The 14,231-nt window shown below is 38.9% G+C and overlaps 1 protein-coding gene across 4 annotated transcripts in view; it reads left to right on the top strand.

Moving 5' to 3' along the window:
• The window catches only part of TTN (titin), a 272,326-nt gene that overhangs the window by 68,748 nt on the left and 189,347 nt on the right, over window positions 1-14,231 (top strand). For 3 of the 4 annotated variants that reach the window (XM_025405605.1, XM_025405603.1, XM_025405604.1), the window contains one exon: window positions 122-400. In XM_025405605.1, the coding sequence (XP_025261390.1) occupies window positions 122-400 (279 nt within the window). Of the gene's footprint in view, window positions 1-121; window positions 401-2,426; window positions 2,991-3,497; window positions 3,780-3,879; window positions 4,159-4,595; window positions 4,875-4,970; window positions 5,250-5,366; window positions 5,655-5,769; window positions 6,049-6,140; window positions 6,423-6,516; window positions 6,796-6,904; window positions 7,184-7,284; window positions 7,564-7,693; window positions 7,982-8,114; window positions 8,394-8,538; window positions 8,821-8,917; window positions 9,197-9,314; window positions 9,594-9,705; window positions 9,985-10,086; window positions 10,375-10,620; window positions 10,900-11,113; window positions 11,396-12,440; window positions 12,720-12,837; window positions 13,120-13,951; window position 14,231 lie in introns of all 4 variants that reach the window. The other variant, XM_025405602.1, reaches the window with a different exon arrangement.

The raw sequence follows: 14,231 nt of genomic DNA, 5'->3' as shown, positions 1-14,231 counted from the left end.
TAATCCATCTCACCAATTTCAACTCTTTTACTCCATTAACAGCAACGAAAGTTAGAAGAAAGAGAAAAATGTCATATGTCTGGTAAGGAGGCATGTTAATGGACTCTACTTCCCTTTGCAGCTGCCCCAGTGATCAGGAGGAGAATCGAACCCCTGGAAGTAGCACTGGGCCACCTAGCCAAATTCACCTGTGAGATCCAAAGTGCTCCCAATGTCCGGTTCCAGTGGTTTAAAGCTGGCCGAGAAATTTATGAGAGTGACAAGTGTTCTATTCGATCTTCAAAATATGTCTCCAGCCTTGAAATCCTAAGAACCCAGGTGGTTGACTGCGGCGAGTATACATGCAAAGCTTCCAATGAGTATGGCAGTGTCAGCTGTACAGCCACACTAACTGTGACAGGTAAATGCCATACATTGGCACAGATGTTGTCACTTCATTTCATATTGTTGTCCTTTTTTGCTTTTTGTACGTGTGTGGGAAATGCTTGTATTACCAACTGGAGAGACCAATAACCAAGACGGTAACATGGTAGGTAGGTATTGCAGAGCCTATATGGGATAAGGAATCATTATTTACAGTCATATTTCCACCACTGACCAAAGAAAAAATAATTTATTATTTGAGAACAATGTTAAGTAATCAAATGAGCTCACCTTGGCCCTTCATATAAAACATATCAGGACAGTTTGGTGCTACTAAAAAGAAAAAAAAATGTATCAATGTATTTAAAAATTTTAAATCAAATAACCAATTAAGAGCAGAATTACAAACTTTAAAAAGTCAACATCTAAAATTAAATCAACAGTCTAAAATTAAATCCTTACGTAAGACAGGGAGCTAGTACAGGACTGAAAACTAGGATTCTCACTCTAGGCATTTTTACTAATTTAAAAATAAGACAGCTGGGCACGGTGGCTCACGCCTGTAATCCCAGCACTTTGGGAGGCCAAGGCAGGTGGATCACAAGGTCAGGAGATTGAGACAATCCTGGCTAACACAGTGAAACCCCATCTTTACTAAAAATATAAAAAATTAGCCAGGCGTGGTGTCACGCACCTGTAGTCCCAGCTACTCAGGAGGCTGAGGCAGGAGAATTGCTTGAAACCAGGAAGTGGAGGTTGCAGTGAGCCAAGATCGCACTGCTGCTCTCCAGCCTGGGCAACATAGTGGGACTCCATCTAAAAAAAAGAAAGAAAGAAAGAAAAAGAAAAAGAAAATAAGACAACTACATAAATATCCTATTCCCAATTTTCTAATTGATACATAGGTTGACTTTCAAATAGTTAATAACACTCATCAAATACTTGAATTCCTTCATTAACCAAAATATTAGTAGCTAGCTTTTCTTCCTTCCTTCCTTCCTTCCTTCCTTCTTCCTTCCTTCCTTCCTTCCTTCCTTCCTATCTTTCTTTCTTTCTTTCCCTCTTCCCAAGAGAAAGTGTGAGTATGAACTATATTTTGAGGACAGGGGTAGAGATGCAGTCAAGCCATACTTGGACTGTCAGGGAAGGCTGTCTCTTGGTCTTCTTTGTCAATGAGAATATCAAGGGGAAGGGCAAATGCAGCACATCTCTTGGACATGAAAACGATCAGGTTCCCTATAGCTTCCTCTTCTCTACAATCCTTTTACATGATCCTAAGAAAAACCCAGGCCCATGATGACCCAACCAATGCTTTTCACTCTGGTCAAAATGTCTCCATAAAACCAAGTGCATGATATTATTCATACTGACACTTTTTGAAGTTTCTTTACTCAAATTAGGTCAATTTAGGAATGCAACTAATATTGAAGCTTCAGATAATAAGAGGAAAGGATAAACAGGGTGACTTAAAAAAATTAAAAAGAGAGGTTCTGAAAGTCTGGCTTCAAGATGCAGAATGTAAAAGGGAAGTTGCTGCTATTAAATATTTTTACAAGTTTGAGTTGGCCTAGAGGATGCATTCATAGTTAAGCCATATAAGAATTTCCAGGCAGTTGACATGAGGGTTACAAAGACATTACACAACTACTTCAATCTTCTTATCACTTAATATCCCTACTCTTCAGAAGAGTCAAATACATTTTCTTTATCTTCCTTACATAGTCTTCTAATTTGCAGAATTAAAGTATCAGCTCAATAGCTTATCAAATAATTAAACAATCAGCCACTAAAATGGACAAATCTTTAGCAATGTTACTTAATAAAGGAACACTTGTGTTTTCTTTGATAGAGACAAGTAAAGTGATGTCTTGCTCCTTTATAAAGAACACTCTCATCCCTTTCCTTTGATAATCTTTTGTTCTTATTAACGCATTACTCTATTTTAAATTATGGCTCACGTCTATCTAAAGACTTAACTCATCTTTTCTCTGTCTCGGAATATATAATTACAGCAAGTGCTTTGGTGGGGACTAAATGTAATGCTGGAAAAATTTCTTTTGCAGAGGCATATCCACCAACCTTTCTCTCCAGACCTAAGTCCCTTACGACTTTTGTGGGTAAGGCAGCCAAGTTCCTCTGCACAGTGACAGGGACTCCTGTGATAGAAACCATTTGGCAGAAAGATGGTGCTGCACTCTCACCTTCACCTAACCGGAAGATTTCCGACGCAGAAAACAAACACATTTTAGAACTCTCAAACCTTACCATTCAAGATAGAGGAGTTTATTCTTGTAAGGCTTCTAACAAATTTGGAGCAGACATCTGCCAAGCAGAGTTGGTCATCATTGATAAGCCACGTTTCATTAAAGAATTAGAGCCTGTGCAATCTGCTATCAATAAGAAGGTCCACCTTGAGTGCCAAGTAGATGAAGACAGAAAAGTCACAGTTACGTGGAACAAAGATGGGCAAAAACTCCCCCCAGGGAAAGATTATAAGATCTGTTTTGAAGATAAAATAGCAACACTTGAGATTCCTCTGGCCAAACTGAGAGATTCAGGAACCTATGTCTGTATAGCTTCAAATGAGGCTGGAAGCAGCTCCTGTTCAGCCACAGTCACTGTCAGAGGTAAGAAACATGTGAATGTATTTCCAGTCCTTTCTCTGCAAGGAATCCTCGGTAGAAAACCTGTTGGCAAACAATTCAGTCAGTACACTTTGTTATTAAAATAATGCCATTCAGCAAACATTATGGTTTGGGAAAGTCCTGGCATTGTTTGATTTTATGTTTTTAATCCTCTTCAAAGTTCACTTACTTTTGTTCTTCTAAATTGTCTGCTATTAACAAAGCTTGCTTAAAATTTCTTCTAAGAAAAAATTCCAAGTGTCTGGGAAATTCCTAACTATCTTCTTTTATAAAATTGTTCTTTGTGTAGGTAGTCTGTTTATTGTTATTTTATTTTAAAACAAGAGACTGGGAAAGTGTCTTAGAATGACAGGAACCTATTAAATGCACCACAACTTTTTCAGAGACTTTATGTGTGTTGGGTCTCTTTGTTGTATATGTCTACTTTTCTTTTGTGGAGTTTATGTTTCAGATATCTTCTCCTTTTTCTTTTTTGTAAACTTCATGTAGAACCACCATCCTTCGTGAAGAAGGTGGATCCCTCTTATTTAATGCTGCCAGGTGAATCAGCACGCCTCCATTGCAAGCTGAAAGGCTCACCTGTGATCCAGGTTACTTGGTTTAAAAATAACAAAGAACTCAGTGAAAGTAACACAATCCGAATGTATTTTGTCAATTCTGAGGCCATACTTGATATTACGGATGTAAAAGTTGAAGACAGTGGGAGTTACTCATGTGAAGCCGTGAATGACGTTGGCAGTGATAGCTGCAGTACTGAAATAGTTATCAAAGGTTTGTTTACTGACTTTCCATGCAGTCTTTTTCTGAGAAAATATTTCCCTTTCAATTATTTATTACTCATTACTTACACAACGCTTTCATGCTTTTGTAGAACCTCCTTCTTTCATCAAAACTCTTGAGCCTGCGGACATAGTGAGAGGAACAAATGCTCTACTTCAGTGTGAAATCTCAGGCACTGGACCATTTGAAATTAGCTGGTTCAAAGATAAGAAACAAATTCGAAGTAGTAAAAAATACAGATTGTTTTCTCAGAAGTCTCTTGTGTGTCTGGAGATCTTTTCTTTTAATAGCGCAGATGTTGGTGACTATGAATGTGTTGTTGCTAATGAAGTTGGCAAGTGTGGCTGCAGGGCAACACACTTACTCAAAGGTTAGTGCTTGAAAAGCTAATGTCTCTTTAACAAATTGTCAAAATAGCTTTCTTACCCCATGGAAGAAAAACTGATACTTTTTTCTCTTGTCCTATCCTTTAAATTTGTTTTGTCTTGGTTTGACCTGGGACCTTAGGAACAAAGTCAATAACTTTCGCCTGGTCTTTTTCCTGAGACCAGTGTAAATATCTATTATCTGATACCAAAAGGGAATTACATAATAAGCCATTTTGTCAGCTGACGAACATGTATCGTCTATGCCTCTGTCTCTTGGATGGAATTATAATTATTCTTAACTTTTATTTCTTCTTCTAATTAACACTGTGAAATACTATTGGGACAAGATAAATATAATCTTGATAAAACTCTTAAATATAGATGGTGTTGAAAGTGTTTGGGAATTGATATGTTTTATGTGCTCTCTTTCCTTAATTAGAACCTCCAACCTTTGTAAAGAAAGTAGATGATTTTATTGCACTAGCGGGACAAACTGTTACCCTGCAAGCTGCTGTGAGAGGGTCAGAACCCATTTCTGTCACATGGATGAAAGGACAAGAGGTCATTAGAGAAGACGGAAAAATCAAAATGAGCTTTTCCAGTGGTGTTGCAGTCTTGATAATCCCTGATGTTCAGATTAGTTTTGGAGGCAAATACACGTGCCTGGCTGAAAATGAAGCTGGAAGCCAAACATCTGTTGGGGAATTAATAGTTAAAGGTTTGTGTAGGAACATTTAAACCTCAAATTGCTACTTAGATTTAAAGTGAAACCCTAATATGCATTTAGGATCCTAACTATTTCATACCATCGTAGAACCTGCCAAAATCATTGAGCGAGCAGAACTGATCCAGGTGACAGCAGGAGATCCCGCCACACTGGAGTACACAGTGGCAGGCACGCCAGAACTGAAGCCCAAATGGTACAAAGATGGGAGACCCTTGGTCGCCAGTAAAAAATACCGAATAAGTTTTAAAAACAATGTTGCTCAGCTCAAATTTTATTCAGCTGAGCTGCACGATAGTGGCCAATACACATTTGAGATTTCCAATGAAGTGGGCAGCAGCTCCTGTGAGACTACATTCACTGTATTAGGTTAGTATTTTTAGAAAATGATGCTGCATATGCATTTGAAACCCAACAAATGGCCTAAAGTCAATCACTGAGCACTTTTCTATATTGACCATTTCTCCCTTCTTGTGCCACAAACAGATCGAGACATTGCTCCATTTTTTACCAAACCCTTGCGCAACGTGGATAGTGTTGTTAATGGTACCTGCAGACTGGACTGCAAAATTGCAGGCTCCCTTCCCATGAGGGTGTCCTGGTTTAAGGATGGCAAAGAAATAACTTCTTCTGACAGATACAGGATAGCATTTGTGGAAGGCACAGCCTCTTTGGAGATCATCAGAGTAGACATGAACGATGCAGGCAATTTCACTTGTCGAGCCACAAATTCCGTGGGAAGCAAAGACAGCAGTGGAGCCCTGATTGTGCAAGGTTGGCTGGAGACTTTGCATTTTATCCTTATTAAAGATTATGTTCAAATTAAGTCGTCTTCCCTTAGATCAGATCTCTTAACCCTTTGAAATTCTTTCTTATACCCCTTCTTCAGAACCACCCAGTTTTGTAATTAAACCCGGCTCGAAGGATGTTCTGCCTGGCTCAGCAGTCTGCCTGAAGAGCACTTTCCAAGGATCTACTCCTCTCACAATCAGATGGTTTAAGGGCAACAAAGAGCTGGTTTCTGGTGGAAGCTGCTATATCACCAAAGAAGCTTTAGAGAGTTCCCTGGAACTTTATGCAGTAAAAACCTCTGATTCAGGCACATACACATGTAAAGTCAGCAATGTCGCTGGAGGCGTGGAATGCAGTGCAAACTTGTTTGTAAAAGGTTTGCATTGTTTTCTTGACATCTCTGTGCTACCCTTGTTATACATTCTCTCCTCTTCCTCACATTTCTTAATAAATTCCTTCCTTCCACAGAACCTGCCACATTTGTTGAAAAGTTAGAGCCATCACAGCTGTTAAAGAAGGGAGATGCCACCCAGCTAGCCTGCAAAGTAACTGGTACCCCTCCAATTAAAATAACATGGTTTGCAAATGATAGAGAAATTAAGGAGAGCAGCAAACACAGAATGTCTTTTGTGGAGTCTGCTGCAGTTCTAAAACTGACAGATGTTGGTATCGAAGACAGTGGTGAATATATGTGTGAGGCCCAGAATGAGGCTGGCAGTGACCACTGCAGTAGCATTATAATAGTCAAAGGTTTGTGTTCACTTTGCCTCTTGTGTTGCCAAAGTTATGGCCCATGGCACAGACCCCTCCTCCCTTAATGCAAATCATTCCTTTTTTACTGTAGAGTCACCTTACTTTACCAAGGAATTTAAACCAATTGAAGTCTTAAAGGAGTACGATGTCATGTTGCTGGCTGAGGTGGCAGGCACTCCTCCCTTTGAGATCACTTGGTTCAAAGACAACACAACCCTGCGAAGTGGTAGAAAGTTTAAGACCTTCATTCAGGATCATCTGGTTAGCCTGCAGATCCTCAAGTTTGTAGCTGCAGATGCTGGTGAATACCAGTGTCGGGTGACCAATGAGGTGGGCAGCAGCATCTGCAGTGCCAGGGTGACTTTAAGAGGTTAGTGTTGGTTCCAGTGATGGACTGGCTCTGCTGAAGAGTCAATTCTTTTTTTTAAGCCAGTTTTACTTTAGGGATAATATTGATTGAGAATTAATTCTTCTGTTAGAACCCCCATCCTTCATAAAGAAGATCGAGAGTACCAGCTCCCTCCGAGGAGGCACAGCTGCCTTCCAGGCCACGCTGAAGGGCTCCTTGCCAATTACGGTGACTTGGCTAAAAGACAACGATGAAATCACTGAAGATGATAATATAAGAATGACCTTTGAGAACAATGTGGCCAGTTTGTACCTCAGTGGCATTGAAGTCAAGCATGATGGGAAATATGTCTGTCAGGCCAAAAATGATGCAGGAATACAAAGATGTTCTGCATTACTCTCAGTAAAAGGTTGGTTCAGAAAGTTTGCCTTGGATTTGAGGAAGAAATGCAGATGTAAGCCTTTCAGCAGGGTAATGCACAACCCACATCTATCCCTTTGTTTTCTACAGAACCTGCAACAATCACCGAGGAAGCTGTGTCTATAGATGTCACCCATGGAGACCCAGCCACTTTGCAGGTTAAATTTTCAGGGACTAAGGAGATTACAGCCAAATGGTTTAAAGATGGCCAAGAACTGACCCTGGGCTCAAAATATAAAATCAGTGTTACTGATACAGTCTCAATACTGAAGATTATTTCTACAGAAAAGAAAGATAGTGGAGAATATACTTTCGAGGTCCAAAATGATGTTGGGAGAAGCAGCTGCAAGGCTAGAATTAATGTATTAGGTTGGTATTGTTCTTCTATAGGGAGGATTGGGCATCTCCATGCTCCTTCTTCCCTTAAAATTAAAAAAAAAATACAAGTTAGTAGATTGACCTTTTTTTTTGTTTGTTTGTTTGCTTCTTCATTGAATAGATCTTATCATACCTCCTTCATTCACCAAAAAGCTGAAGAAAATGGACAGCATTAAAGGCTCTTTCATTGACTTAGAATGTATAGTGGCTGGGTCACATCCCATAAGCATCCAGTGGTTCAAAGATGACCAAGAAATATCAGCTAGTGAAAAGTACAAATTCTCTTTTCATGACAATACTGCCTTCTTGGAAATCAGTCAACTGGAAGGTACAGACAGCGGGACATACACTTGTTCTGCCACCAATAAGGCAGGGCACAACCAGTGCAGTGGGCATCTGACAGTCAAAGGTTGGCAAATTTTACTTCCACTTATCAAGAACTTACAAAATATTTTTCTTTCATTTCTCAATTTTTACCTTTATTGCTAAGTTATAAAATAAAACTTCCTCTTTTCTTTTGCTTCTTTTTTCTTTCACCCCAGAACCCCCTTATTTTGTGGAAAAGCCACAGTCACAAGATGTCAATCCCAACACAAGGGTTCAGTTAAAGGCTCTTGTGGGTGGCACTGCACCCATGACAATAAAGTGGTTTAAAGATAACAAAGAGCTACACTCAGGAGCAGCCCGCTCGGTTTGGAAGGACGACACCTCTACCATTCTAGAGCTCTTTGCAGCCAAAGCTACCGATTCCGGAACCTACATTTGCCAACTAAGCAATGATGTTGGCACAGCAACCAGTAAAGTCACTCTCTTTGTAAAAGGTCTGGTCTCTACATCTCCTCACTTTCTTGCTTGTCTAAATTTTCTTGCCTGGGGGTGGGGAGGGAAAAACGCTTAAGAAAGCAGTTTTGCCCAGTGACCTGTTTTTAAAAATATTGAACATCACAATTCTTTTTCCATCTTTAGAACCTCCTCAATTCATTAAGAAGCCCAGTCCAGTCTTAGTGCTGAGGAATGGACAGTCAACAACATTTGAATGCCAAATAACAGGCACTCCTGAAATCCGAGTGTCTTGGTATCTAGACGGGAATGAAATAACAGCCATTCAGAAGCATGGCATTTCCTTCATTGATGGTTTAGCCACTTTCCAGATTTCTAGTGCCAGGGTAGAAAATAGTGGGACTTATGTCTGTGAAGCTCGAAATGATGCGGGCACGGCGAGCTGCAGCATTGAACTCAAAGTGAAAGGTTTGTGAATGGAATCTATTCTTCATTTTGGCTGTGCTGCCTGATAGGTTTGGGGTCTTCCCTTAAGTAAGCTACTGTCTTCCTTTTGAATCTTCAGAACCCCCCACCTTTATCAGAGAGCTGAAGCCTGTGGAGGTAGTAAAAGATAGTGACGTGGAGCTGGAATGTGAAGTTACAGGAACACCTCCGTTTGAAGTCACTTGGCTGAAGAATAACAAGGAAATTCGAAGCAGCAAAAAATACACATTGACCGACAGAGTGTCTGTGTTTAACCTCCATATAACCAAGTGTGACCCTTCAGACACTGGGGAATACCAGTGCATTGTATCCAATGAAGGTGGCAGCTGCTCTTGCAGTGCTAGAGTTGCCCTGAAAGGTCAGTTTTACAAGAAGGAGCCTACCAAATAAAAATTCTGTAAGGCTTTTTAATCTTATGATTATGGGTAGGAGTTACAATACGTCTCTTCTTTTCACACTCTTTTATTTAACCACAGAACCACCATCGTTTATTAAGAAGATAGAAAATACCACTACTGTTTTGAAAACTTCTGCCACCTTTCAGAGTATCGTGGCAGGTTCTCCTCCTATTTCTATAACCTGGCTAAAGGATGATGAGATTCTTGATGAAGATGATAACATCTATATTTCATTTGTGGACAGTGTGGCCACACTTCAAATCAGAAGTGTGGATAATGGACACAGTGGGAGATATACGTGTCAAGCCAAGAATGAGTCAGGAGTTGAGAGGTGTTATGCTTTCCTTTTAGTACAAGGTTTGTAAGCTATTCTCTTTCAGAGATAGTCTACAGAGACAGTTTCATGAGCAGACATTATTTCTAATGGAGTTATCAATGTAACTCATCCACATTTTCATTTCTACTACAGAACCAGCTCAAATCATAGAGAAAGCTAAATCAGTTGATGTTACGGAGAAAGATCCCGTGACTTTGGAATGTGTTGTGGCTGGAACACCAGAACTCAAAGTGAAATGGCTTAAAGATGGGAAACAAATAGTTCCCAGTAGATACTTTTCAATGAGTTTTGAAAACAACGTGGCCAGTTTTAGGATTCAGTCAGTAATGACACAGGACAGTGGTCAGTATACTTTCAAGGTGGAAAATGACTTTGGAAGCAGTAGCTGTGATGCCTACCTAAGAGTGCTAGGTTTGTATCTTTACCCCAGTCAACTTCCCTTATTTATAGTATGTCCTTTGTAAACAAATAACAAGAAATTAATGGATGTGTTTTGCTGTTTGCATTGGACAGATCAAAATATTCCTCCATCATTCACCAAAAAATTAACCAAAATGGATAAAGTTCTGGGCTCTTCTATTCATATGGAGTGCAAGGTTTCTGGTTCACTTCCCATTAGTGCTCAGTGGTTTAAGGATGGAAAAGAAATATCCACAAGTGCAAAATACAGACTTGTATGCCATGAGAGATCTGTGTCTCTGGAAGTTAACAATCTGGAATTAGAAGATACTGCAAATTACACATGCAAAGTGTCAAATGTAGCAGGAGATGATGCATGCAGTGGCATCTTAACTGTGAAAGGTTAGAATTTCTTTACCTCTTCTTGGTTCTTCTTTGTGAATGGTTCTTAAATGTATCACTCTTACCTTTGTATCCTTTAGAGCTAAAATCTCTATGATTCTGGTTCTTTAGACACATATTCGTTGTGTTCAAGAAATATTTAGCCATTGCCTCTTTTCAAGAGTGTTTTCTTAAATGTCCATAAAACTGTCACAATAATTCAACTGCAAGCAACTTAATTAAATATATCTCTCTCAAAATCTATAGAACCACCAAGCTTCCTAGTGAAACCTGAGCGACAACAAGCCATACCTGATTCTACAGTGGAATTCAAGGCAGTACTAAAAGGAACACCACCATTTAAAATAAAATGGTTTAAGGATGATGTGGAACTTGTCTCAGGTCCTAAATGTTTCATTGGCTTGGAAGGGTCGACTAGCTTCTTAAATCTCTACTCAGTGGATGCTTCTAAGACTGGACAGTATACTTGTCACGTTACCAATGATGTTGGTAGCGACTCTTGTACTACAATGTTACTTGTGACAGGTGTGCAAGTTTGATTGCTTTTATGTTTCTGTCTGACTGTGTCTATGGTTCTCTGTATTCAGTTACAATGTCTCTAAACAATCAAGAAAACAGTATTCTTTCTAACATAGTAGACAGTATTTGCTCATGTTTTTCTCTTCCCTATGTATTAGCTAATTTAACTGTTGTTATTTATTTCTGTTCCCTCATACTCTCCTCTTTCCTGACTCTTTAGAACCACCAAAGTTTGTAAAGAAATTAGAAGCATCCAAAATTGTGAAAGCAGGTGACTCTTCACGACTTGAATGCAAGATAGCTGGATCCCCAGAAATCAGAGTTGTATGGTTCCGAAATGAACATGAACTTCCAGCCAGTGATAAGTACAGAATGACTTTCATTGACTCAGTGGCCGTCCTACAGATGAACAATCTCAGTACTGAGGACAGTGGAGATTTCATTTGTGAGGCTCAGAATCCTGCTGGCAGCACAAGCTGCAGTACCAAGGTTACAGTAAAAGGTAGACATCTTGTTCTTATGTTTCTCATTAAATGAAAACCGTCTTCTCCCCTGGGTATTATAGCTCTTTATTCATTTACTATCATTTTAGTTTCCATTTGAGATCATAGAATATTTTTCTGAGCTAGTATTATTTCCCTTTTTAGATGTTTTTCCTTCTTGAATTTTGCTTACATGTAACTAGTCATCATGAAATATTTTTCTGTTATTCCAGTGTCATAATTCTGATTACCTCAACACATTTGCCAAACATCAAACGTGATGTTTCAAAACTGCACACAAGAAAACGAAGTAGGCATTTTAAAATTAGTCTTTGCCTTCAATCAACTTACAGATATATCATTCTCACTATAATCTATATCATTAACAACAAGCACTATTTACTATATCTATGCAAAGTGAGAGCAATACAGGTTTTAAACTTATGTTTAAAACAGGACAATCATATTTTTTCCTTCTCTCTCAAGAATCACTTCCTATCTTTTAAAAATTATATGACTATACCTTGGTACAAACAGTACCCATATTTTTTTGCTGCAATTTTCCTGTGCTTTTTTTTTTGTCACAAAGGCCAAGTTTGTCTTGTGGCAAGACAGTTATTGCAGTAATCATTTGCTGAAATGGAAGACTTAGATCACAGATGTTGTGATGACTTCCAGGTGTCTGTTACAGAACATATACAAAAAAAATCATCCTTGAAATTAGAATTCCATACTTCGTGCAAATCCTATTTATTGCTATACTTGCTTATTTACAATTTTTGTATCAATCTTTGTAGCCTAAGATGCATCAGTAAGGGGGAGTAGACAGAATGTTGAACTTTTCAGTAACGACATCTAGGATCTATCTGGGTTCTCTGCCCATCTAGCTGGTTATCTTGTGAAGGTGAATGACTTCTGAGGCTGTTATCCCATGGAGTGATAGTGCTGGACTCTACTTACCCATTAGAATATCCTAACCTTTTCTTCCAATTTAAAGACAAATAAAAAACTTTCATTCTGTGAAATTCAGTAGCCCAATTCATGAGAAATTCTTGTTTTTTACAGAGCCACCTGTTTTTAGCAGCTTCCCTCCAGTAGTAGAAACCCTTAAAAATGCTGAAGTCAGTCTTGAATGTGAACTTTCGGGAACACCACCGTTTGAGGTGGTGTGGTACAAAGACAAGCGGCAACTCAGAAGCAGCAAGAAATACAAAATTGCATCCAAAAACTTCCACACAAGTATTCACATTCTCAATGTGGACACTTCAGACATCGGTGAATACCACTGCAAAGCACAGAATGAAGTGGGAAGTGATACTTGCGTTTGTACTGTAAAACTGAAAGGTAAATATAGTGCATTCACATGGCAGAAATGTCATAAATGTGCAAAATCCCATTTTTTTCACTCTCACATGATCTGGACAATCTTTTCAAAAATCTCCATCCATCTTTTCCTGTCCAGAACCACCAAGATTTGTCTCCAAACTGAACAGCCTCACCGTGGTAGCTGGAGAGCCTGCTGAATTACAAGCATCCATAGAAGGCGCCCAGCCTATTTTTGTCCAGTGGCTTAAAGAGAAGGAAGAAGTGATTAGAGAAAGTGAAAACATCAGGATTACATTTGTGGAAAATGTTGCAACTCTGCAGTTTGCGAAAGCAGAGCCAGCTAATGCTGGAAAGTATATCTGCCAAATCAAGAATGATGGTGGAATGAGGGAGAACATGGCCACACTGACCGTCTTAGGTTGGTACAATAACCCACGATAGAAACTGGTGCCAAATGCTGGAATGAATTACTAAGAGTTACTGGCAGACTCTTTTTCTGAATTTCTTCTAGAACTATATTTATCCTCATCTATTTGAAAGGTCTAGAGGAAAGACATAGTCGATCTTTCAAACACTCTTTTCTGTTTCTGTGATTCTAACAAAAGTAAACATCTGTTTTATTGTTTAATAACTACCTGTCTTAATCAATTAGCAGATGTAATCATGACTCTCTTTGATTAAGCATGAAAGAATACAGAGCCCAGCATGTGCTACAAGAGTAATTGTTAAAACTAACAAGAACTCCAAAGGTTGGCATTTGATAGCAAAGCTTGCACATAAAATTAAATGACAATTAAACAATTGTTTGAATAACATCTTTCAAAGAATTGTCTTTAACACCTTAAAGTAGAGCAAAAATACCAAGTAATTCACAATAACGTGTAGCCTTTGATCTACAGAGGGTCAAGTGGAAATCAATATATACTATCTAATGCACATTGTTTAAATCGATTTGAGATGAGTCGTGCATGAACATATATTTCTTAAGAATAATTGCTATAAGATGACAGCAAGAGTGGTGGGAAAAGTAAAAAATAAAGAAAAAAGAAAACTAAAAAGAAAAAAATATTAAAACAAAAAATAGCTATCATTCTATGACTGCATGTAATTATGGAATCACACTTTAAAGTCGAGAGAGCGAGCACCCTAACGTAACCATCTCATTGGGAGAAACAATCTTAGTGAATGTGATAGTAGAGACACAGTAAAGATCCCAGACTTTGACAAATGGATATCATGTTTTATTTCAGAGCCCGCAGTCATTGTTGAGAAGGCAGGACCGATGACAGTGACTGTAGGAGAAACGTGCACTCTGGAGTGCAAGGTGGCTGGCACTCCAGAACTCTCTGTTGAATGGTACAAGGATGGAAAGCTGTTGACCAGCAGCCAAAAACACAAATTTAGCTTCTACAACAAAATCTCTTCCTTAAAGATTCTCTCAGTTGAAAGGCAAGATGCAGGCACATACACTTTCCAGGTTCAAAATAATGTTGGGAAAAGCAGCTGCACAGCTGTAGTTGATGTTTCAGG

Source organism: Theropithecus gelada, chromosome 12 (assembly GCF_003255815.1).
Source record: "Theropithecus gelada isolate Dixy chromosome 12, Tgel_1.0, whole genome shotgun sequence".
Taxonomy (NCBI): Eukaryota; Metazoa; Chordata; class Mammalia; order Primates; family Cercopithecidae; genus Theropithecus; species Theropithecus gelada.
Note: the sequence above shows the minus strand (reverse complement) of the source record. Positions and strands in the feature narration are given on the sequence as shown.